The sequence below is a fragment of the Panthera pardus genome, unplaced genomic scaffold (genome assembly GCF_024362965.1).
Source record: "Panthera pardus isolate Hobbes unplaced genomic scaffold, ASM2436296v1 HiC_scaffold_2, whole genome shotgun sequence".
NCBI classification, from domain to species: Eukaryota; Metazoa; Chordata; class Mammalia; order Carnivora; family Felidae; genus Panthera; species Panthera pardus.
The window spans coordinates 121,474,202-121,497,181 of NW_026526765.1; the positions used below are offsets into that span (position 1 = coordinate 121,474,202).

At 48.5% G+C, this 22,980-nt stretch overlaps 2 protein-coding genes across 30 annotated transcripts in view; one reads left to right on the forward strand and one right to left on the reverse strand.

The window, feature by feature from the left end:
- The window catches only part of DIAPH1 (diaphanous related formin 1), a 103,397-nt gene extending 100,582 nt beyond the window's left edge, over window positions 1-2,815 (forward strand). For 2 of the 3 annotated variants that reach the window (XM_053907402.1, XM_019424461.2), the window contains one exon: window positions 867-2,815. In XM_053907402.1, the coding sequence (XP_053763377.1) occupies window positions 867-1,024 (158 nt within the window). In that variant the 3' untranslated portion in view covers window positions 1,025-2,815. The remainder of the gene's footprint in view (window positions 1-866) is intronic. The other variant, XM_053907401.1, reaches the window with a different exon arrangement.
- A 2,021-nt stretch (window positions 2,816-4,836) lies between these two features.
- The window catches only part of LOC109252202 (protocadherin gamma-C4), a 175,000-nt gene continuing 156,856 nt past the window's right edge, over window positions 4,837-22,980 (reverse strand). For 26 of the 27 annotated variants that reach the window (XM_019424489.2, XM_019424480.2, XM_019424463.2 and 23 more), the window contains 3 exons: window positions 20,556-20,614; window positions 12,393-12,481; window positions 4,837-6,866 (listed from right to left, as the gene is read on the reverse strand). In XM_019424489.2, the coding sequence (XP_019280034.1) occupies window positions 6,640-6,866; window positions 12,393-12,481; window positions 20,556-20,614 (375 nt within the window). In that variant the 3' untranslated portion in view covers window positions 4,837-6,639. Of the gene's footprint in view, window positions 6,867-12,392; window positions 12,482-20,555; window positions 20,615-20,820; window positions 20,866-22,980 lie in introns of those variants that run through there. The other variant, XM_019424492.2, reaches the window with a different exon arrangement.

The window sequence follows — 22,980 nt, forward strand, 5'->3', positions numbered from 1 at the left end:
TCTGCATTCCATAAATTGTGACAGTCTTAGGGATGGCTCCCAGCAGTGAGAACAAAAACTCATGGCTTAATTGGTTCTTCTCTTTCTAAGATTACAACTGGAGCGTCACCATCCCTTAACACATTGGAATCAGATTTCTTTGTAGGAGCCTGTCCTCACCATCCCTGACTGCAGCTCTGCCTTTGCTGACATACCTTTCATTACCCACTCACCCCTACCCCGACATACATACCTTGTAGGGCCCTTGGCATTTGTCTCCCAGCTGCTACTCCTGAAGAGGTGGGGAAGAGCTGGGCATGGGGAGAGGGAAGGGGGGTAGGGGTACACATGGGAGTGTGACGTGCACTTGACGTCAGCGCGTGGCTGCTGCTCCGCTTTGCGGGAGTTGCCCCCAGCAGCCTACTGAAGGCCTTCCTGTGGTTGGACAGGCCTCCCCAGGTCTGACTTGAAATGGTTTTGGCCTAGGAGATTCCTGAAAACAGCCAAGAAAACAAAACTACTACTTTTTACTAAGCCTGAGTCTATTTAATTCCAACAGCTCTATGATGAGAAAACAGATTTTGGGCACTTCATTCCTCTTTAAGTTTTACCTAACAAGCCTGAATCACATTTTTTCTGTCTAGCTATATTCAAACCAGTGTACAGTTTTCACACAGGAAAGCCTGCACCACATGCTCTCTGCACCTAGGAAGTATATTCTACATGTTGTTAGGTCTCTGCCCCTCTTTCTTTCAAAGAAGGGCCTTCTGAACCAGACTGTGCAGCCACATTTGCATGGCTTTGGGTGGAATGTCTGCTACAGAGTTTGAAAGGGATTAGAAATTGGGCCTTCTGTGGACAAGATCTCTCATGTCTTTTCTTTGCAGCCAACAGGAAGGCTGGGTGTGCAGTCACATCTCTGCTAGCCTCGGAGCTGACCAAGGATGATGCCATGACTACTGTTCCTCCTAAGGTTGCCAAGAACAATGAGGGAGTCCCCACAATCCTTGAAGAACCCAAGGAGCTGGTTGGCCGTGCAAGCTAAGCTGGGTCTTATGGCCCCAGCAGCTTCCTTAGTGGAGCCCCAGACTGTCTTGCCCTGCAGCATGTGCCTAAAGGGTCACGGAAATATTCCTCTGGGGTGGCTGCTCCCACTACCTTGACCCTGTCTTACTCTCTGGCCTGCTGCTCTCTGTACATCACACACAGCTTCAGCTGCCTGGAGGCCAGTAGGAAAAGGCAGTGTGGGGAGGCCTGAGCCCAGCCCGCCCTGGCTGTTGTATTACCAAAGCAGGCTCTGTGTTTGCTGCCTTAACCCCAGCGGTCTTCTGTCACTCTGAGGCCTTGTCTCAGACCAGGCCCCACCTGCTTTCTCAACCCCTGCCTTTCCAGTAGGCTTTCACTTTGGTCAATCTTGCTGGGTTCGTGCTTTTCTTTTGTGGTTTCTCTAGCCCTGAGAACAGCATGGGGCTTGTGAACCTTTAGGCCGTATCCCTCGTTTCATTGCTGTCACCTCTGCTCTGCTCTTCCCTCTCCCGGTTACTGTTATTTATTACTAGTGGTGTGACACTGGGAGCCATGCCCAGAGAAGTGGGGAGGCAAACCCCACCCTCCCCAAACCTTCCTGGGAAGGGCCTCCCAAAACAAAAAGGACCTGGACCACTTGATCTGTTCCACGATGGCCTAGGCCAGAGCCTGTGGGCAGGCAGGATATAGAGACATTGTGGGACCTGTCCCCAGCCTGCTGCCATGTTTTATGACCCTGCCTCTGTGAACCCTCTATACCTGCCCCAGGCTACTGAGCCATGGTCTCTCCTCACATCTTCCCCGGAGCTTTGGTGCATCTCCTCTGGAGTATGGGCTTTATTGTGACCATCCCAACACCTCACCCTCTGTCTCCAAGGAAATGGGAGGTGGAGCCTCCTGGCTGAGAAATTGTTTTGCAAATGGATCTATTTTTATATGAGATTTTTTTTTAAGAGAATAACTATCCCTTCCCCCTTTCCCCTCCATAATGTAAGAGATTTTGATGGCAGGTCCTGGTGTCCCTGGGGTTTCTCCCCACAGGCCTCAGTCCTGAACAACACCCTGGACCTCCACCTCCACCCTAAAGCCTTCTGGCCCCTTGAAGTCCAGTGCAGATTTTCTCTCCCATCATCTAGTTCTGGGGCAGGAGGAGCTCTTCTCTGGTAGAGGTGGACCAGGCCTCAGTGGTGGGAGCTCTGAGACCACAGAGTTTTTAATAAAAATTTAATATATTTATCAAGCCAAATGTGCAAATGCTAACTGGACACTGGGCAAGTGAGTAGTGTTGCCACACAGCGTCCCCCTGCTCCCTTATGAACAGTGGGCAGGCCAGACTGTTCAGAGGCCCTAGCTCCAGGAAGCTCAGATTCTCTGGCTCAGGGTGACACTTTGCCCTCCTTTGCTTTTAGCTTCCACCCCCAGGTAGGAGAGAGAATGACACTGCTCAGGCTTGACCCAGAATTAAAGTTGTTGGAGCAAAGGGGGGAACGCAGGAGACCTGAGGCTTCCTACAGGGAGGCCTTCAGGCCAGGAACAAAGGTTCCGTTTGCTACAGCTGTCTGTGTGAAGGGGCAACAGCATCTCCTTTGAGTAGGGGGGAGGCTGCTCCCCTGGGTCCCCTCCTCTTCCCTGCTGACATCTGGGGCTTTGACCCTTTCTTTTTTAATCTACTTTTGCTAAGATGCATTTAATAAAAAATTTAAAAAGACAAAATGCAAACCTGTTTCCCTTGCCTCTTGGGCTTCTGGGATGTCATCACCTCCAGTTTGTTGGGTTTGTTTCCAACTGTTAATAAAGCATTGAAACAGTACTACCTTACCTCCTCCTTTGTGACTTTAAGCTATTTTCCAAATCCCTGGTTGATCTGACAGATCATTGTCAAAAAGCTTAAGGTGCCTAACATGTGCCAGACAGACACCATGCTTAGGCTTCTGCCCTTACATTTGCATCTTACAAAGGAATAGGGCCCCAGTTCTATTTTGGCAGCCTGGTTTGGAACCCTTTTCTTGAACTCGGTTCTAGTTCCTCACCTCCTAGCACCCCCACGTCAAGAACTACTAGGTCCTGGCAGTACCTGTGTTTCTTTTGCTGAGGGAAGATTCTCCCATCTCCCCTCTTCATGTCTCCCTGCCGCCGCCCCCTCCCCCCCCCCCCCCCACCTTGGTGGCCACAGACCAACCACACTGCAGATTAGAGGAATTTATGTGGGGGAAGAGGGGGACAGAAACCTGAGCCTGCCAGCAGAGGTGAGAAAGCAGAGGTCATGCTCCAGGTGACTTGCAGCTCAGAGCCATACTTCAGCACGCTGTAACCTACACAAAGGAACCTTACAAGCTATGAACAGACCCAGAATAGACAATGAGGGGCTTGAAGAGGACCACAAACCCATTCTGGCAGGCTCTAGAACTAGAAATAAAAGCCTTTTAAATAGCCCTGGAGCCTGGGCCAGCTGCCTCCCGGGTATGGCTGGGGATGTGGGTGTAGGTTGCCTGCCTCCTCCCTCCCCCCCAGAAGCCACGCGTTTCTGTTTCAGAGCTTTACAGGCGCACATACCAATTAGGGGACCAACCACAGCTGCTCACACACACTGCCAATCTACTGCCGTGCCTGGAATAGAACCCAGGCAGCCAGCACCCCGCCCTCTGCAACCCAGCTCTCAGAAACAAAACCCCAATTCCATCTCAGAAACCGTCCACACCACCCTTCCTCCCACACAAGAAGGTCGCCTCCAGATGCTTAGTTGGAAGGCTTGGTTTCCGTGACAACCGACTTCAGGAGCTGGCAAAACACATGACCCGGCTCTGGGAGGATGCACATAGGAAGCCCACAGACTGCCTCCTTCCACCCTGCAGTTAGGCATGCCTTCCCGGATCCGCCAGATAACCGCACTGGGTCTGTGTTTGTCATTCCTCTGCACCCTGTCTTCTCTCCTCTGTACTTCCTGCAGAGGACAACCTCCAATTCCCACTGTGTTCCAAGGAGGCGGACTGAGGAAGAGGGGAGGGGAGGAGGGGTGAGAAGTGAATGGAAAAGCAAGGAGAGAGGGAGAAGAGGAACAAGGGAAGATAGTCTGGGTCTACCGACAATCTATCCTGTATACCCACTCTTCAATCCCCTTGACACAGGGCACCCCACACCATCCCCAGCAACAAAGTGATGAACCTTCTACTTTCCTTGGCTTTGCCACAGAGAGTGGGAAGGTGACTTCCAGATGGGTGAACCAAGGCCCAGGCTATATGTAGCCTGCCCTCTTGCACGGTGTTCCCAAAGCCACTAGGCAGCCAGGGTAGAGGGGAGTGGTCAAAGGAGAATCCACCCTCCTAGGAAGGAGCCCACAAAGGCACTGTGGGGTGTTAATTTTAGCAGGGAAGAGGGGGAAACTAAGGAAATGTCCACCACCCGATTTCCAGCTCTGTAGCCGTTGCCAACACAGTCCTCCCCCGCTCTGGAGTCTCCTCTTCTGCCGGGAGACTGGTGCTTAGAACCTTAAGGGAGAGAGAGCCACAGGCATACAATTGCACGCTCAACTGCACAGCGCCACGCAGCGCTCAGAGATCCCCCTCCTCAACAGACCCATAAAACGATTACACACAACGGTATACCGATCCACAAGCGCAATTACAGTCGATTGTATACTGTTACATATGCACAACAGTATTGCAAGCACACACAGCCACATTTGACTGTCACACACACACTCAAGGGCAGCGACACAAAACCAAGATGCAAATACAATAGCCTCGCGATCCCGCCTTTCTTCCAGCATACACCTCTTAGCACTTCATCCACAAATGCTAGGAGCCTCCATCTCTTACACAGAACCGTTCAACCTTTCAGAAGAAACCTTTTAATTTTTTTTTTTCAAAGAAAAAAAGCCATATAAATATTAGAGTATAAAACTTGCGTGAGACACAGGAAGGGGAGTGGGTGGGGAGCTACATGACTATGCGAAGAGAAGCACTTATAGGAGTCAGTACAGGGGACGGGGTCGCCGCAGCGCATGGACACAGCACAAAACACAGCACGGGCCGCTGCAGGTGGATTCAACGACAGATGGCTGCGCGGAGCCCTCCGCCCACCCGCCATCACGGAAAAGCACACCGCACTACACTATTGGCTATTCTACACCAGCCGAAAGAGGGAGGGGGCTCTACACTACTGTAAGGGTTGGGGTGGGGTTCTTGCGCAGCCCCACTGGAGGTACGGGCCTGGGGGAGGGGGTGGGCAGAAGGGGATGGGCAGAGAAAGGTCTATGCACAAGGAGGCACTGGGGGACTTTAACCAGGCTCTGGCCACTAGAGAGCAGACTGGGGGGGGGGGGGGGGCGCTGGGCATTGGCCTTCACGGAGAAGAAATGGCACCTGGCAAGATGAAGGAAGAGAGGCTGGAGGAGTGCAGGGGCCCTGTGGAGAAGCCCGGATCCTAGGCTAAGACTTTCTGTCCACCTGGTCCCTGCTGTAGCTCCATGCCTCCCCAACCCAGGGACCAAGAACCACCTAGCTGGCCCTGCCTCACTGCTAGGGCCACACTGATTCTTCTACCTGTGGCACCTCTGGAGTACCCAGCACCCACAGAGGGCCCTCTGACCTCTCCAGGGGACCTGGTCCCAAACGTCCTCAGACCTTCCTTTGACTATAATGCCAGTTTAAATCCATTGGTGCTAATAGCTCAGCCCAAAGCTCACTGCCTGAGGTGAGTGAGCAAGCCTTGAATGTGGTAAACAAGAGTCCAGCCTGGTACTTGGTTTATGGCTGGAATTGGGGATCTGGCCAGTACCCTGGGGACACAGAGCCTTCTGCAAGATCCTGATAACTGGCAAGTCAAGCTTTGTCCATCCCCTATATCCACACCCTTCCCTTCTTTATCTTACCACCCCATACTGTCTTGGAACATGCAATGAAGTCTCTTGTTTGGAGAGGGGGAAGTCACGGCATGCAGCGGGAACATCAAACAATGAAAAACAGAACAAAAGACTGGTCCCAAGGGCGCTGGGAAGAGGCACGGTAGCAAAGTGCCCTCCCTAAATCCAGCAAGCGTCAGTACCATGGCAATGGTGACCATGTCTGCCAAAACTTGAGCTTGGTCTTGGGCTCTGGAAGGAGATGAAGGGACGGGCACCAAACCATGCTTTGGGGGCAGTCTGAGAACTGGAGAGGCCAAGAGGTTATGACGCCCTTCCAACTCTTCAGAACTACGAGCCTTTTTAGGTCACCAGGTACCTCAACACCCCAACCACCTTATTCAAGAAAGAGGAGCTGCTGAGGGGGTGGGGTGACAGGAGCGAGGCAGGGAATTGTGGATGGGCCTGATTGAATTTGGAAGATGGCAAAGTTCAGCTGTAACTAAAGGGGGTGTGATAAATGGTGTCTACACTAACCCCACTACCCCCATGGGCACAGCAATTGACTGGATGGGGGTTCCCAGCAGAACTCCCTTTTGCATATTCAATCCCTTGGGGGCAGAGAGGGGGGTGTTGACTGGGCACTTGTTTCTGTTTCTCAAAGGGAGCATGGCCTGGACCTCTACCAGTATCTGGGGGTGAGCCCTGAAAATATGAGGCCTGGGTACAGATACGGAGAGGCTGGGCTGGTTGGGGAGGGAAGTTGCCCCGTGGCTCTTGGCCTGGCCTCCACGTTACTTCTTCTCTTTTTTGCCTGACTTCTTCTTGTTGCCATTGCCACCGGTGGGGGCCTTGCCATCTCGCTTGGCAGCCGCGTTGGTCAGTGTGGCGTTACTGCCGGGGATGTAGACGTTCTGGCGGTAGTCCGGCACGTGCTGCAGGGTAAACTGGGGCCCGTAGCGGGCACTCAGGCCCATGGTGCCAGCGCCCCCTCCCAGGGTGGAGCCCCCATCAGCAGCTTCTGCAAGAGAGAGAGGAAGGTGAAGAGCTAAACTCTGGGTCCCTCTTTTATAGCACAACCAGTTAATGGGCAGAGCGCCCAGCCCTGACCACAATGAGCCCTGGGAATATCATCTCTATCAAAGGGGGATAAACACCTTTTGATAAATACCCTCTAATACCCTCTAACAAAGAGGCAGAGGTAAGTGGCTCTGGAGTGAGACCAGCTGGGTTTGATTCCTAGCTCTTTTACCTACTAACCAATTGGGGGCAATCCCTATGTCTCCTGATCTATGAAAAGGTAAAAATAACAACTACCTCTTCTGGTTTGGGTGAAGACTAACCAAGATTATGTAGGGCCTGAAACATGCTGTTATTTTTCAGGGCATAAATAAAAGCTCTCCAGTCCTTGCCCTAACCCTTCTCACGGGAGCCTCTCTGGTCTCCACACTAGACTGTGGTCTCCTGGGGGGCTCCAACTAGGGCCTGTGTGTCCTCCTATCCTTCACCAGCCGGTGCCCACAGAGTGGGGGCACTCAGCAGTTCTGTTGTTAGCAGGGGGTCAGGGGGCTTTGCAGGTATTCATTTCATAACAGCGACAGGAGTTGACTAGTGTCAACTATTCTGTGCCAAGTACTCTGCTAGATACTGCATGTGCATGATGGCTTTCACCTCAATGAGACAACCCAGTGAGGTATGGTATTTATCCTTACTTTATATATGAGGAAAGCAAGGCTCAGAGAAGGTAAAAGACTAACTCAAAGCCACACCAGCCATCACAGGTTAAAGCAGGGGTGGCTAAGTGTATCTCAACATATACTGTAGAGAGAGTCACCACTACCACCATCAAGTTGGATCTTATCACTCTGAGGATAAAGGAGGAGGACAGAAGACAAAATGAGCCATGTTCTAGGAGGCTAAAAAGATGATTCCGGGACCAGATATCTATTATTTCTCTTTTGGATTTCAAATTTTTATTTAAATTCTTGTTAGTTAACATATATGGTTAACATTAGTTTCAGGTGTAGAATTTAGGGATTCATCACTGACCTGTAACACCCAGTGGTCATCACAAGTATCCTCCTTAATACCCATCACCCACTTGGCCCATTCTCTGCGACCAGGTATCTTAGGTACAAGGTAGACAGAGGTTCACAGTATCAGAGCTATGGAACATCAGACAACACCCCAAGCCCAACTTCCTACTGTATACAAGAAAAAACGGGGTCTAGAGAAGTATTCTGGCTCTAGCTTAGCATCACCCTGAGAGCTTGTTAGAAATGGAGACTTGGAATCTGCATTTTAACAAGATTTCCAAGTGATTTTTAGGCACACTGAAGGTAGAAAAGCACAGGATCACTTATCCCATTGGGTTTTTGTGAGGCTCAAATGAGACAGTGCTTCATGAGTCCACAGGCACTTGGTAAGGGCTCACTCAGTGTTGGGTGCAGCGCTCACATCATCACCACCATACAGTGTGTGTTGTTACTTCTACTCTACATGCTCCCTGGGTGCAGCAAGGAAAACCAGGAATTTCCCGGACTCAGCCTGAGTTCACAAGGGCTCCTGCTGGAGTCCTCTGGCAGTGGGAGGGTTAAAGCCCCTGGAATTCCCAGCCAAGCCCCAGCCCAGCTGACAAGAGTTCTCCTCCCAGCCTCCCTTTACTCTACGCTAGACCCTGGGAGTGGGTAGAGAGGGTGACTAAAGCCGGAGAGGCTGACTAATCCTGGGACACTAACCAGGGATTGAGAAATAGACAGGAACTATTTTAAAAACCAGCCCAAGAGGGGGAAGGGCACAGGAGAAGGGAACAGAGAGAAAAGCCTTGGGTCTTTCTGCCTCCTCACTCCAATGCTCGGGTTTCTACAATCTCCATTTCAAGTCCCAAATCCCGGGATTTGAGGGCTTTGGGGTGTGTGTGAAAGGCTGGGTGGGAGGGAGCAGCTGCCCACTTCCTTCTCTCTTTCCCCAGACTGCTCCCCTCCCCCAGCCCTTTCATTCCATTGACTTTTTCAACGTTTTCCCTAATTAACTCCAGGATGGAGCCAAGCTTACCCTCCCCTTCAGCATACCCTCTTCCAGCCTGGGAATGAAGGGGTGGGGGAAGGGGCCTAGATTCTGCTTCAAAGAGCTAGGATTCCAGAGTGATTTAGGGGCTAAACGGGAGACTTCAGAGGCGCCAGAGAGGGAGAGAGAGGGGGACACACACATACATACACATATACACATAACACACATACACACGCATGCACACGCATGTGTGTGCACGCAGAAATGGGGAGAACCAGGGAGAAGGGAGGTAGAAACAGAAGGGCACAAAGGGCTTGACTTGGTAACTGGAGGCAAAGCCCACCCACATCCCACTGGCATCCCAGATCTCTAAGGAGCACCCCAAGGAGGTGGAAATGACAAAGCCAGTTCTTGCCACCTCCCACCAGAAGCACAGGCCTGATGCTGGCCCAGGCTCTGTGGGGGACTTTGAGGTTGGGCTGGACCAGGAGAGAGAAGATGTGCAAATCCAGGGCATAACAGAAAAAGGCTGACACTAGAGTTCCTTCTGTTTAGCGCTGTCACTAAGAAAGCTGGGTGACCCTGGCAGAGGCCCTGCACAACTCAGGCCTCCATTTCCCCATCTGTAGGTCTGAGGGTGGAGATGGTGGATTGCAGCCTCTGACCTTCTGTAGAATCAATTCTTCATCGGTGCCTCCTTCTACCTCCCCCCAGCACACAGTGAGCAGGGACCAAGATCTTTTCCATTCTATAGAGAAACATTCTTTAAAAAGCAGCCAGAAAGGGGTGACTGGCTGGCTCAGTCAATAGAGCATGAAACTCTTGAACTCAGGGTTATGAGTCCGAGACCCACATTGGGTGTAGAGATTACTTAAAAATAAAATCTGGAGCACCTGATGGTGGCTCAGCTGAACTCTTAATTTCACCTTAGGTCAAGATCTCACGGTTTGTGGAATAAAGCCCCATGTGGGGCTCTGTGCTGACAGTGTGGAGCCTGCTGGAGATTCTCTCTCTCTCCCTCTTTCCCTCTCTCTCTGCCTCTCCCCTACTCATGCTCTCTCTCAAAATAAATAAATATTTAATAAACAAAAATAATAAAAATTAAAAATTAAATCTTGGGAAAAAAAAAAAGGCATTAAGAAAGAACCTAGGCAAACTCTGGCCTAAAGGGTAAAGGTCACTGGCCTCCTCTCCAGCTCCTGGCCTCACAGCCTCCCTTCCCACCCCAGCTCAGGGCTGAGACAGCACCTCCAGACAGGGAGGCCTGGTCAAGCTAATCCAGAGTCAGTTGAACCGCAAATCAGAACCTCCTTGAGAGCACACTTCCCCCCAAGTGTTTATTTAAAGTGCCTCCCAAGTGTACTTACTTTCCTTCTTACTTACTTCCCCTCAGCAGCCCCTTAGCCAGGCTGGGCTGGACTCCAGGAACCTCTCTGGCTTCAGGGCAGAGAAGCGGGTGTGAAAGTGGGAGTAGAGCCTGACCCTGCCACTTCAACCCTCTGGATCATTCCCCAAGGCCCTAGCCTACACTCAGGTCAGATGCTGTGTGGACCAGAGGGGTGGAGCCCTGACAAGGGAGGGGACCCTGGGGGGTTTTAGGCCATAAATACTGATTCCATTTCTGTTTCTTAAATCTGGATTTAGGCCAAAAGCCTCCTTCCTTCATGTAATGCTAAAACCCACAACAGTTAAATATACCTGTCTGCCTACTTCCCTCAAGAACCTGACTTGGTATCTCCTAGAGCCACCCACCTGCCTCTTTCATACTCAGTATCTGGCCCCTCCAGAAGTACAATCCCCTGCCCACCCCAGACCTGGGCCAGTTCTGTCCCGGAAGGCTTGCTGCCCTGGTCACTTTCCCCTTCCTCTCCCCCTTCACGTGAACTACCACAGGCCTGGCTTCACTTAACCTCACAGACATCTGGGAGAGGCATGCCAAATTTAACAAATAAAATGCAGAATACTCCCAATTAAATCTGAACTTCAGATAAACAATGAGCAGGTTTTTTTCTTTTTTAATATAGTATGTCCCAATACTCATGTTTGGGACCTACTTATGCTAAAATATTATTTGTTGTTCACGTGAAGTTAAAATTAACCAAGCTTCCTGTGTTTTATCTGGCACCTCTAGTCTGGGAGAATAAAGCAAGACAGTAAGAGGAGTTTAGCCTCTACACCTATTCAGCTAAAAGGGAAACGTAGGCTGCATCTAAAGGCAGACATGGTCACTGCAAAAGCAAACGCGTGAACTTGAGAGTCAGACTGGGTTAGAATCCCCAATCTGCATCTCAAAATGGGGACCTTGGAGCAAGGGATTTCTCAGTTTTCTCATCTGTCAGATGTAAGTAATCACAGACCTGCTTTGCAGAGCTGGTTAAGAGGATGAATTGACGTGAGGCCTAGCATGCACCCAGGACAGAACATAGGTATGATTTGAAAGTTATTGTTCTGATTTTACCGGGTTCTGTCCCAGCCCTCCACACGTGCTACAGGCCAGACAGAGGATTTCACTGCACTAAGTAAGCCCAGGGTCTAACGCCCTGACAGCCTTCATAGGAAGCCCAAGATGTGCTGCTCCTAAAACTAGTCCTTATGAACAGGCATTATTCTCAATCTGCCTTTTATGGGTCAAACAAGATAAGAGGTAATCAATTTTGGCCACTACCTATTGTGCCTTACTCTGTCATCCCCATGCTAAGGCCTTGCATTGGGCCCTCATAACACCAGCAAGATCTGTTCTAGTTCTCATGTGATAGTCACTGAAAGTGAAGCCCAGAGGGGCTTCCTTGAGGACTCATGGCTAAGTGTGGGTGCTGAGATTTGAGTCCAGGTTGGTCTGCCTCCAAAGCTTGTGCTCTTAAGTACTAACATCATTCTGTTTTTCTGTTTGCCCTACTCAGGACCCTTCTGACTGTTCAGGGACAAAAACCATTGGCTGAATCTCTGTTGCATGTGAAGTTCTGTTAGCCTTCTAGGAAAATCAAAATCCTGCTCTGGAGGTGGGGCAACAACAAAGGGAAGGGGTCTCACATATCCAAATGTGTTCTCTGTGCTGGGAGTATCCACGCCCACAACCATGGAGGGAAGGGCCTGTACGTCACAGGTCCAGTACTTTGTGCTTTGTGTTATCATCTCATTTAATCCTCACAACAACGCTTTGAGGCCACTGTCTCCATTTTCTTGGCTTAAGAAGCTGATACTTGTCAAGATTAAGCAAAATGATCAAATTCACAAAGATAATAAATGACAGAAGTAGGATCCGACCCATGCGGTCCCCTTCTGGAGCTGGACTCTTAACATCACTCCCTCTATTCCCTCAATAAATCTTTCCTTTCTCACTCTTTTCTAGGCATCCCAGGAAGTCTGAACCTGTTTCTCAACCTGGGTTTTTGTCCAGGAATTATGAGTCCTCTCAGGGACTCCGAGAAAGATCCAGAGAAACCATGCAGGTTGATAGCCAGCCTTAAGGCAGATGGCTGTGGGATTCCCCCCAGAACCCCAGGTCCCCCATCCCCACACACACAGTGGCACAACTTACCACTGGCAGAGGCCAAGATCATGGCTTGAAGCATCTCTGTGTCAAACTGGTTGTTGGGCCAAGTGCCGGTTTCATCGCCATTTTGGGAGCTGAGGAGAGAGTGGGATGGTGAATACAGTCTCCCAGGCCAGCCTAGTTCACGCCTCTCCCGTCCTCTCCTAGAGCTCCCAGATCTAGTAACCTATATCTCCATCCCATGCCCAAAGATGGCCTGTAGGATTATAACATGTAATGTTTGCAAATACTTTGAAAAAAATCCCTTTGCCTAGCATACTTGCTTGCCTTGCACCATCTATAGAAATCAAACCTTTTCTGAGGCACTTCCCTAATTCCTCAAGCTCCCTCTCACAGCAAATCTGGTGTTCCCTAGACTGCCAGTTCCCAACTTCTACCTTGCTAAGATGAATAAAATTTGTCAGAGGGATTCCTAAGCAACTCCCCCCAGCGCAGCCCAGGTGCCTCCCCCAGGCAGCTCAGGTCGCATGGCTCCTGCTGCTATACCTGTCTACACCGTCTGTAGAAGATGGTGTCTGCGCCCCTCCTGCTGAAGTACCTAATTAAAACCTTTGGACACTCTAAGCATTGAGAAAAACACGAAGTGATTGATGATTGTTAAAAACACTAACTTATAAATGACCTGAAGAAATTCCAGCTCAACTCAGATTTTTCCCACAGTATTTCCATGTTTTTTGGAATTCTGAAATATCATATTATTTCTGTTTTTGAGGGAAGGAAGAGCCACCCTGACACACACACCATTAGGTGACCCTTGGCACCACCTGGAACACCAAAGTTCATCAATAAGTATTTCTTGCTTGAATGAATGGGGGGGAAAACACACGAAGAGAGTGAGGTTACCATAGGGAAGGATCTGGCACCAGGGTAAGGGCTGCAGGGCAGGCCTTGGAAGCATGAGAGGGAGACAGAGAGAGCAAGAGCATGATCGTGTTGGTGTATTCTGTCATGGTGGGTGAGCACAGCCAAGAAATGCTTTACAATTTTTCCAAGTTCTGTCCCTGCTTACGGTTTCCCCTGATCTGGGATTCTCCATCCTCAGGTAGGTGGACTTAGTCTAAGGCTTGGCCAGAGTGCAGCTGCTCTATGTGTCCTCTATACCCTCACATCAGACAGGGTTGAAGGGAAAGTAGGAGCCTCATTTCTCTCTCAGAGTGACAACAGTTGGAATTCTGTGTCCATTTATTCAACCAACATTTACTGACCAATTACTGTGTGCCAGACAATGGGCAAGATACTGGGGTTATAGTTGTGAACGTGACTGACATAGTCTCTGTGATGCTCATGGTCTATATACTGAGAGGCTGACATTAAATAATCACACAATTATTTAATGGTAACTGTGACAAGTGCCATGGGGGCAAAGAGCAGGGTGTATAAGGGAGTCTTGATTTAGTAAGGGCTAGGGAGCTCAATCAGTCCAAGCTTCCCTAAGGAAAAGGGAAATTAGAAGACAGGGAATTCACATCTGAATAAATTTCCAGGTAATCTGTAAGACAATTCCATATAAACAAAGGTAGGAGGAATGACAGAAAATCACCACCTTGTAACCACCAATCACTGGTGAATATTAAAATATTAAAACTGAAAGGTTGCTGCACAGTCTCAAATATCACACACAGAGTACTTATTAATCACAAATATTTTAAAATATATTTGTAATGGAGAGATCTGAAGATACCACTTTAAGTGAACAAAGTGAGTATCCCTGATAGCTGAACAAAATGACATGTAATGATTCCTGACGTAATGCTGTGGGAGGTGTACAATGTCACCCAGTCAGTATTCCTACCAAAATCGTTGTTAACCTGATTTCACTGTGAGAAAATGATAAGCAAATCCAGATCATGGGACATTTTATTTATTTATTTGTAAGTGTTTATTTTTGAGACAGAGGGAGAGAGGGACAGATAGATAGAGGAGGACAGAGGATTCAAAGTGGGTTTGGTGCTGACACCATGAGTTCATAACCTAAGTTGAAGTCAGATGCTCAACCAACTGAGCTACCCAGGAGCCCCAGATTGTGGGACATTTTAAAAGACAACTGGCTTGGACTCTAAAAAATGTCCATGTCATTAAAACAGACAGACAAAAAAAGTAAGGAGACTGTTCTACATTAAAGGAGACGAAAGCAATAGGGCAAGCAAAGGTAATTCATGCTCCTTGATTGAATCCCAAATTGAAAAAAAAAAAAAAAAAACAAAAAAAACATCAGGGGTGCCTGACTGGCTCAGTTGGTAGACCATGCAACTCTTGATATTAGGATCATGAGTTCAAGCCCCACATTGGGTATAGAGCTTGCTTTAAAAAAAAAAAAAAAATACCAAACAAATTAAAAGGACATTTGGAGAACATTTATGAAAATCTGCCAGTGGACTACATGTTATTACACTACTGTTAAATTTCCCAAACGTGATCATTCTTGTATGGTTTGTATGAGAATGTTACTGTTATTAGGAGGTGTATACTAAAGTTTTTCAAATACTACAACGTCTGCAACTCTCAAATATTCAGAAAAAAAAGTGTATATGTGTGTGGAAAGAGAGAGAGAGAGAAAAAAATGCAAAATACAAACAACTGATTAATCTAGGTAAAAACAGTATGTCTGAGTTCATCACACTATTTCGACAAGTGAACTTTTTGACAAGCTTGAAACATCTCAAAGTAAAATGTTGAGAAGTAAAATGAAGTATCTAGGAGAAAGTATTGTGTTGTGGGAGAGAGCTTTCCAGGCAGAGTGAGGAACGTGCCCCAAGCCTCTGAGGCTGGGAAATGCTTGGCCAGTTCAGTGGACTAAGGGCAGCCAGTGTGGCTATCCCAAGGGGAGATGGTGTCAGGGGCTGAGGTTGTAAAATGGACACTAAAAACTTTGGTCTCATCCTAAGAGCTCTGAGAAGTCACTGAGGTGTTTAAAGGGAGGGGGGGTGTCATGATGGGATTTAAGAATTTAAAGACTGCTTTTGCTCCTGGGAGAGGACTAAGGGTGAAGGGTCCCTCTAGGAGGACAGGAGCCCAGTGCTGCGGCCTCAGCCACCTCTGTCTCCGTGGGAATCCAGGGGTCTTTACTTGCAGTCCTGCTGTCACTGGACGTGCTGGAAGGCAGAGGCCTCAGGCAGATGGGCTCATGCCTAGAGGAGAAGCCTAACTGGGATAGAGTGGGGAGAACAGTTGTCATGGAGGGGAAGCAGAGAGAAGGGCTCCAGGGGAGACAAGGGGTCAGATACCTGGTTAGGGGGATGCCCAGTGGAGACTGGGGAGTGGTGCTGAGGGAACAGAGGTGAGTGGAGGGGTAGGCCTGGAACCATAATGGGCTGGGCTATATAAGGAGGATTCTTGGGCAATGGTTGAAGGCTGGAGGCTAAATGGATGGGCAGGTTGCCAGATCTTTGACTTCTTTCTGAACAATTTGCTGAGAGCTTCCTATTCTCTGGAAGAGAATATATTTATGTTCTTCCTATATATATATATATATATATATATATATATATATATATATATATATATATATGTGTGTGTGTGTGTGTGTGTGTGTGTGTGTATGTGTGTGTGTGTATATATAGCCAAATTAAGCCTCAGAACCACCTGCAGGTAAGTGTTATTATGATTATCCCTATTTTTCAGTAGATGAATCCAGGGCTCAGAGAGGTTAAGAGACTCCCAAATTCTCACAGCCAATAACTGGCAGAGCTATGGCCTGAAAGAGGCCTAATGTGAATCTGAAGCCTATGTTCTTATACATGACACTACACTGGACTTCAGCAGAGAGGCAGCAATGGGGATAGGAGACTCTTCCAGGATTTAGGAGATGTTGAACAATAAAAGTAGAGGGGATTGACTATCTCTAATTCACCATTTTCCAAGCATCCACTATGTGTCAGTGACTATGGTAAACCCTGAGATATAAAAGCTGATAGAGTTTTGCCGTAAGGAGTTTGTATTCTGGTGCACTGGATGGGTGTGTGAGGGAACATCCCAGAAGATGGGCTATGGAAAAATGCTCCCTGCAGCATGATCAAAAAAAAAAAGAAAAGTCTGGGAAAGTCACCTCTAACAACAGCCTGGATTTAACTATGTTAAAATATAAACACGTCTGAATTTTTTTAAGGTAGTAAAAGCCTGTCAGCCTTTTAAAATATACATTATATGTCCATACAAGGGGCTGTTATGCAACAATTAACTTTGAATTTGTTTTTTGTTTTTTTTTTACTGACATGGGAAAATTGTGGTATACTGCAAAGAGAACAGATACAGGTGGATCTTCTGTTCCAGCTCTCTCTCTGCCCTGCCCCAACTCACACTCATGCTCTCTCAAAATAAACAAACATTAAGAAAATAATATAATAAAATACACATGTGAAAATATTAAAGAGCTTAAGAGATTTGAAACACTCAAATACAAAATGTGGGTCTTAATTTGGATAAGCATGCAAATGAATTACCAGAGAGAGACATATAACGGGAAGTGTCAATACAGACTAGATATTTGATGATACTAGTTTATATATTATTAGTTTATTGATATTATTGTTAATGCTTCTGTATGTAAAAGAATTGTCTGTTTAAGACCGTGAAGAGTCAGATGACATTATATGATGGCTGAGATTTGTTTCACAGTAATTCACGGGGGTAACAGGGTGGAGACTGAAGTGAAACAACGTAGGGCATTAGGTGAAGCTGAACAGTGGGATCATAGAGGTTCATTATACCGTTCTACTTTTGTACAAATTTGAAAATTTCATATTCAAAAAATTTTAATGGGGGTTTCTCTGGGTTGTGAAATTCGAGTCCTTTTTCTTTTAAAAATTTTTCTCTATTTCCCCATGCTTCTACAATGAACATGTATTATTTTATAAGCAAAAAAAAAAACCAAAACTCAAAACTAAGTTGCTATTTGTCTGCTGAATGGCTGCCTCAACTGAGGGAGAGCAGGGATAGTGTTTCTCAGAGGAGGGGGATGGAAGGGTAGTGTGGAGCCATCAAAGGAGAACAGAGTGGAGACCAGGACAAGCTAAATGGAGACTCTCACTGTGCAGAGACTGGGAACAGCTGCAGGGTGGAGCCTGTGTTACTGTGTGAGAAGGGACAAGTGGCTTGCTGGGTTCGGAGCTTGAGATAACAGCTGTTGAGATAAGAAGCCAAAAAGATGACTTGAGACGGGACAGTGGCTGGGAGGAGGAGCACCTGGCAGGCAGGGACTTCAGAACATGTCTTTCCCCCTTTTGTCTGGGCAATGTGACCCAGTGCTGACTTGAACTTGAACTAGGTTCATCTCAACACTAACCCTGCTGTGCATGGTGTGCCAGTAGCCAAGATGGTGCAGTGGAGGGGAGTGGAGCAGAGAAGCAGTGGAGGGCTGGAGCCAGAGTTAGTCTGGATAAATCTCCTTTCTTCATCCTTCCACTCAGATTTACTCATCATAACAACAGGAAAGACAAAGTACCCTGTCAGTCTGTTGATCTTGAGAGGCCTAACCACAAGTCCTGTGTGGAGGCTCTTCCCTCTCTCCTTGAGCTGGTTAATTTGAAACCCTTCAGATTTCAGCACAATCTCCTTTCCTCCTAGAGGTCCCCTTGCTCCCTTACCAGGGCAAATCCCTACTGTAGGCCCTCACCACCAGGTAGTGCACTTTATAGCACTTACAATAGCTGTGATCTTACATTTACTTTGGTATTTAGTTAATATTTGCTTTACTCAACACATGGTAAGCTCCTTATGGGCAGGGAGCAGGCCTATTTTGTCATCTCCTACCTCTAAAACACCACCTGGCCTACAGTAGGTGCTTACTAACTATGGAATAAATGAAGGAGAAAAGGTATAGTTGTTGGATTGGGTCCTTAATGTTTATTTCACCTGGGCCATTTTGGAACTACATCAGACATGTCTGTCCATCCCCCTCAACTTAACTAAGGAAGGGAACCTTCCCTTACATCTCCCCAAGAGCTCCTATATTTCAGGCCACCAAGTCTTTCATTTGATGACAAAGGACTTGAGGCAGGGGTACGGTGCTCAACCCAGAGGGGACAACAGAAGCAATCTGTGGGACTTCCAGGTTCAGCACTGAATTCTGCTTCAGGGCCAGTATACAGTCTGCAGCAGAGGTGGGTAAAGGGGACACAATTTGCCCAGTACCTCTCATCACCTCAGCTCAAATGTCACTTCTTCTTGGAGGCTTTCTCTACCCTTCCCCCCACGATTACACTCATATGACCCTCTTTTTCTGAGAACTTGCTATGATTTCTAACTAGACATTTTTTATTGCAATTTGTTGTCTCACCTGCTAGCCTGGAAGTCTATGAGCTCAAAGATCATGTCTGCTTGTTCATTCTTACAGGACAGTGTTTAGAACATGGCCTGGTTCATAGTAGATGCCCAATAAGTAGGTGATGCGTGAATGAATACATGAATAAACATATGAATGACCTAATGGATAAGCTATACAGAAAGGCTGGCAAGGCCACTGGAGAAAAAGGAGACAGATGGGGTCAAGGGAGGGGCAAAGACAGTCCAAACCAACTGTTTTTCTGCCTTCTGAAGGCCTTCTAGGAAGCATCTTGAGTTCCTCATACATGTGCAGGACTGCACATCCCAAGGAGGTGGAGTCTCTACCTCCCTGGCATGTGCTGAGGTCTCCTGGATTCTTGTGGCAGTGAACACTCACCAACTATAACATGTGGGAAAATGTGGGCAGCAAGTGTCTGACCATCAAGGAGGCAGAGGAAGGTGACCTAAGCTCTGCCCTCTCTCTCTCCTGGGTTCCTTGGACTCCTCTAGGCTCCTGACTTCTAACAGGGAGAACTGGCCCAAAGCCCACCCCACTTCCCTCAGACCAACTAAAGATCTTTCTGCTTTTTCCTTCCCCACCACCCGCAGGAGGTTCCTGTCTCAGCAGGAATTCATACTCAACTGAAATGAACAGCTGGGACAGCCTGGATAGAGGAGTATGTGGTGGTGAGCACTGATCAAAGACTCTGTATGTGAGGGACAGGGACAGGGAGAGAGTTGTGGGCGGGAGGTGAGGGGATGTGTGTGCTGGCTTGCCCACAAGTACAAAAAAATGAGAGACAGAGACAAAGAGTAGGAGACAGGATAAAAGGGAAACAGAGAGAAACAAAGAGTAACAGGAAGAGATTCAGCAATGCAGACACAGACTACACACTTAGAAATACAGAAACAGACACACACAAAGACAAGGAAAAAGACATAGGCTGAGAACAAAGAGGAAAGCAGAAATAGCAAGAGGTTGAGAAACCAAGAGACTAGAGACAGAGGAACATAAGGACACTAGGAAAGAGGAAAAGAAAAGAGTTCAAGGAAAGAGACTGGGAGGCAGAAACAGACAGAAAAGAAACAGAGACTGAGACTAAGGAAGAGTCATATTTATTCATTAATTCCACATTTATTGAGCACCCAAGATGTCAGGTGCAGTGCAAGGCACAGATCAGGGCAAGTAGACACAAACGGCAGGGACCAAGATGCAGCAATAAAGACAGAAACTAACAGACAGAGAGTGAGAGGCAAAGACCACAAACTGAGATAAGAGACTGAGGGAAGGCCAAAGCAGTAAGAAAGAGTGGCAGAGAAAAGGCCTGCAGGTAGGGAGGGCAGGACCAGTTTCAGGACCTAGGCAGCCTCGAGTGGGGCGGGAGGAGGGAGACCTGTCCCAGGAGCTCCCTCCTCAGCCCAGCCTCCAGCAGTGCAGTCTCCACTTCCAACAGCTGACCCACCTCCCCCACCTCTCCTGGGCTCTTCCCCGTGGACTCTGGAGGAGGTTCTGACTGCCAACTGTGCCTCCCCCATCTCCTGTCCCCTGGTTCTCTGCCTGAACCCCAGCCCAATCTGGAACAGGGGGACTTAGGAATTAGATGGGTTCCACCCAGAGACCACCTCAGGACCAGGAGATAGGAAAAGATTCACCTGGTGAGAAGGGAGGGGCTGAGGTGTGAAATGAGCTTTCAAAATAGTCAGAGTAGAAGCCTTTTCCTTCTGGGCTCTGTGTACCAGCCCCCAATACACCAAAGCCTCCCTGAAATCCGGAACTGAGGGAAGAAGCCATTTGTAGCAAATGCTGAGCCCTCCCCCACCTCCTCCCACGTCATCACTGAGAAAATGCCGCAGAGAAGAGGGTGGGCTGGAGAAGCAGTCACCTACCCGCTGGTGCCAGGTCTCTGGGCCTGAGAGAATCGCCAGTCCGTGTTGGGCGGGGCTTGCTGTGGAGAAAACAGAGGGAAAGGGGCTGAGTACTCACAAAAAGAATGTCACCACAGTCTGGGGATGGGCAAGGAAGGAAAGAGGGGAATGGACACAGAGAAAGAGGAGGGAGGGAAAGACTAATCTCCAAAGACAAACCGAACCCCAGGTCTCAGAGGTCTGAGGCAGAGAGAAAATAACACCCATCTGTACATAGTGAGCAAACCCAGATTCCTCTGCTGAAGAAATAGCCCATTCCTCCCTGCCCACAGACTCAGAAATTCGGAGCTGAGATTCAAGGGCTGAAAGTGTCTCCTGTGGAACCAGAGGGAGGGGTGCAGAAAAGGCCCTCAAAGGTGGCAGAGGAGATTTTAGATGAGAATTTCACCAGCCTCTCGAAAGAATTTATTTAGCTCCTCAGCTGGGAACAAAAGCATCCTTGCAGCAAGATGGCTGCTGCTCCGGGTAACCCTTTTTGCGCCAGGTTGTGCTGTAATATATTCAGAGGGACGCCTCCTCCAGGCCTTTGGCTCTCAAGAATCCCTTCCCACAGCTAAACACATTATTAACTTAGGAGTCATGCCAGACCGATCCTTTGCAGGGCATCCAAGCCCCAAGACACCCCTCACCCCCAGAACTCTGCCAGACAATGGCTGTGACTAAGGAGGAGAGAACAAGGCTGCTCTGTCTGGGACAGAGAAAACTGCTGGGATGGAGCCCAGCAGAGACCTAGCTCCCACAGCCTCCAAAGCCTCTAAGGAGAGCCAGCTAAGTCTCCAGGGCTCCTAAGGGGCTGATCTGTAGCCATGTCCCACCTGGGTGAAGGTGTGGGACTTTGGCCGGCCACTTCACTCCTGAGTCCCTTCCACCCTTTCGAGAGGGTGTATTATCCCATCACACATGGAGCACTCCTAGAGCCATCTCCTTACCCCTTCTGGGCTGTGCTGATAAGAGACTCTCACTCTCACTTCCAGAAGCAGAGGAGAAGTGTGAGCATCTCTGATTACACGGGGGAGAAGACAGACCCAAGTCTGTCAAGTATCTCACTCTAAGGCCCACAGGTGTCAGTGATATGAGCAGAACCCAGAAAGTTAGCATCCCAGGTACAACACAAGTCACCAGCACCAGTCCAGATCACCAGCCTGGGGAAAGGCAATGGGATGCCTACTCATCAGCCACTGTATTCTTAGACACAGGACAATCTATGTATGATCCATGCAAGAACCATGAATCATGCAAGAACCATGACAGACTGGAGGAGAGTCGCTGGGCAAAACTCACAACTTACACAAAGATGGCGGGTCCAAAGTGTGTTCAGTGAGGGCTACTCAGGAACAAGGAGCCCCAGAAGACTTTTCTCTAACATATAAAGCCCTAAAAGGGAAAGAATCCCATCTGTGCCCCATCCAAGCAGATGCAAACTGCCCTCCCATCTTCCAGCTTTGTGAAAACACAAATTCTGGAATTAGACCCAAGTTAGATCTTTCTCTACCACTTACCCAGTGAACCTGCATGTCACTTGACCTCTGTGAAATTCAGTTACAAGGTGGGGAAGCTAGTATCTACCCAACAAAATTCTTGGGAAGAACAAGTGAAGAACATGGTACTCCAAGGAGGTAGTGCAGGAAGGCTCTTTCAATCAGCTATCACATGGGGGTATTGTTTCAAACTCTAATTCTGATTCATCAAGTGCAGGATGGGGCATGAGTATATTTTGAATAAAAGCTCCTGAGTTTGTGGAAACTTGTGCCTTTTTACTATCATAGTTTCCCCCCACTGATGAGGGCACCCCAGCATCTGGCAGAGGCTGTGGCTTTCCCTCAGCTGAAGGAAAGATTGACAGAGTCTCACATACTTTGGTCACCCCCAAAGCCCTGACCCTAGATCACAGGAACCACATCAAGGTCACGACGGAGCCAAAAGTCTATCTCTGAGTGTCCAGGGTCCAGGTGCCTCATGTCCCCACTTCCTGTGATAGGACAGGCAGTGACTGTCACTGAGGTCCCAGGCTGCCTATCCTACCCTTGGCCCACAGGGTAGCTCAGCCAGACCCAGAGGTTTCTGGGCTGGAGGCACACCGCTGCCCTCTGCTTGGAGCCCCAATACTATGGGGTGGCCCACACCAGAGTTAAAAACTCTTGCCCAGAGGTGACCTGATCTAGTCCCAGGTAGAAGCAGGAAAAAGTTCCTGGGTCCTTGCAGGCCCTGGGAAACTGTGCCATGGGATCCTCACCAGGGTGTGATCAGTCAGCAGTGAGCACCACTGAGGCCAGCAGCCAGGTGGTTGGGAAGCTATGAGGAGCCCAGGAACAGCCAGTGCATGTGAACTTGGCAGCAAGCGCTGGCAGTAAAAGGTGGTGTGTGCGTGTGTGTGTGTGTGTGTGTG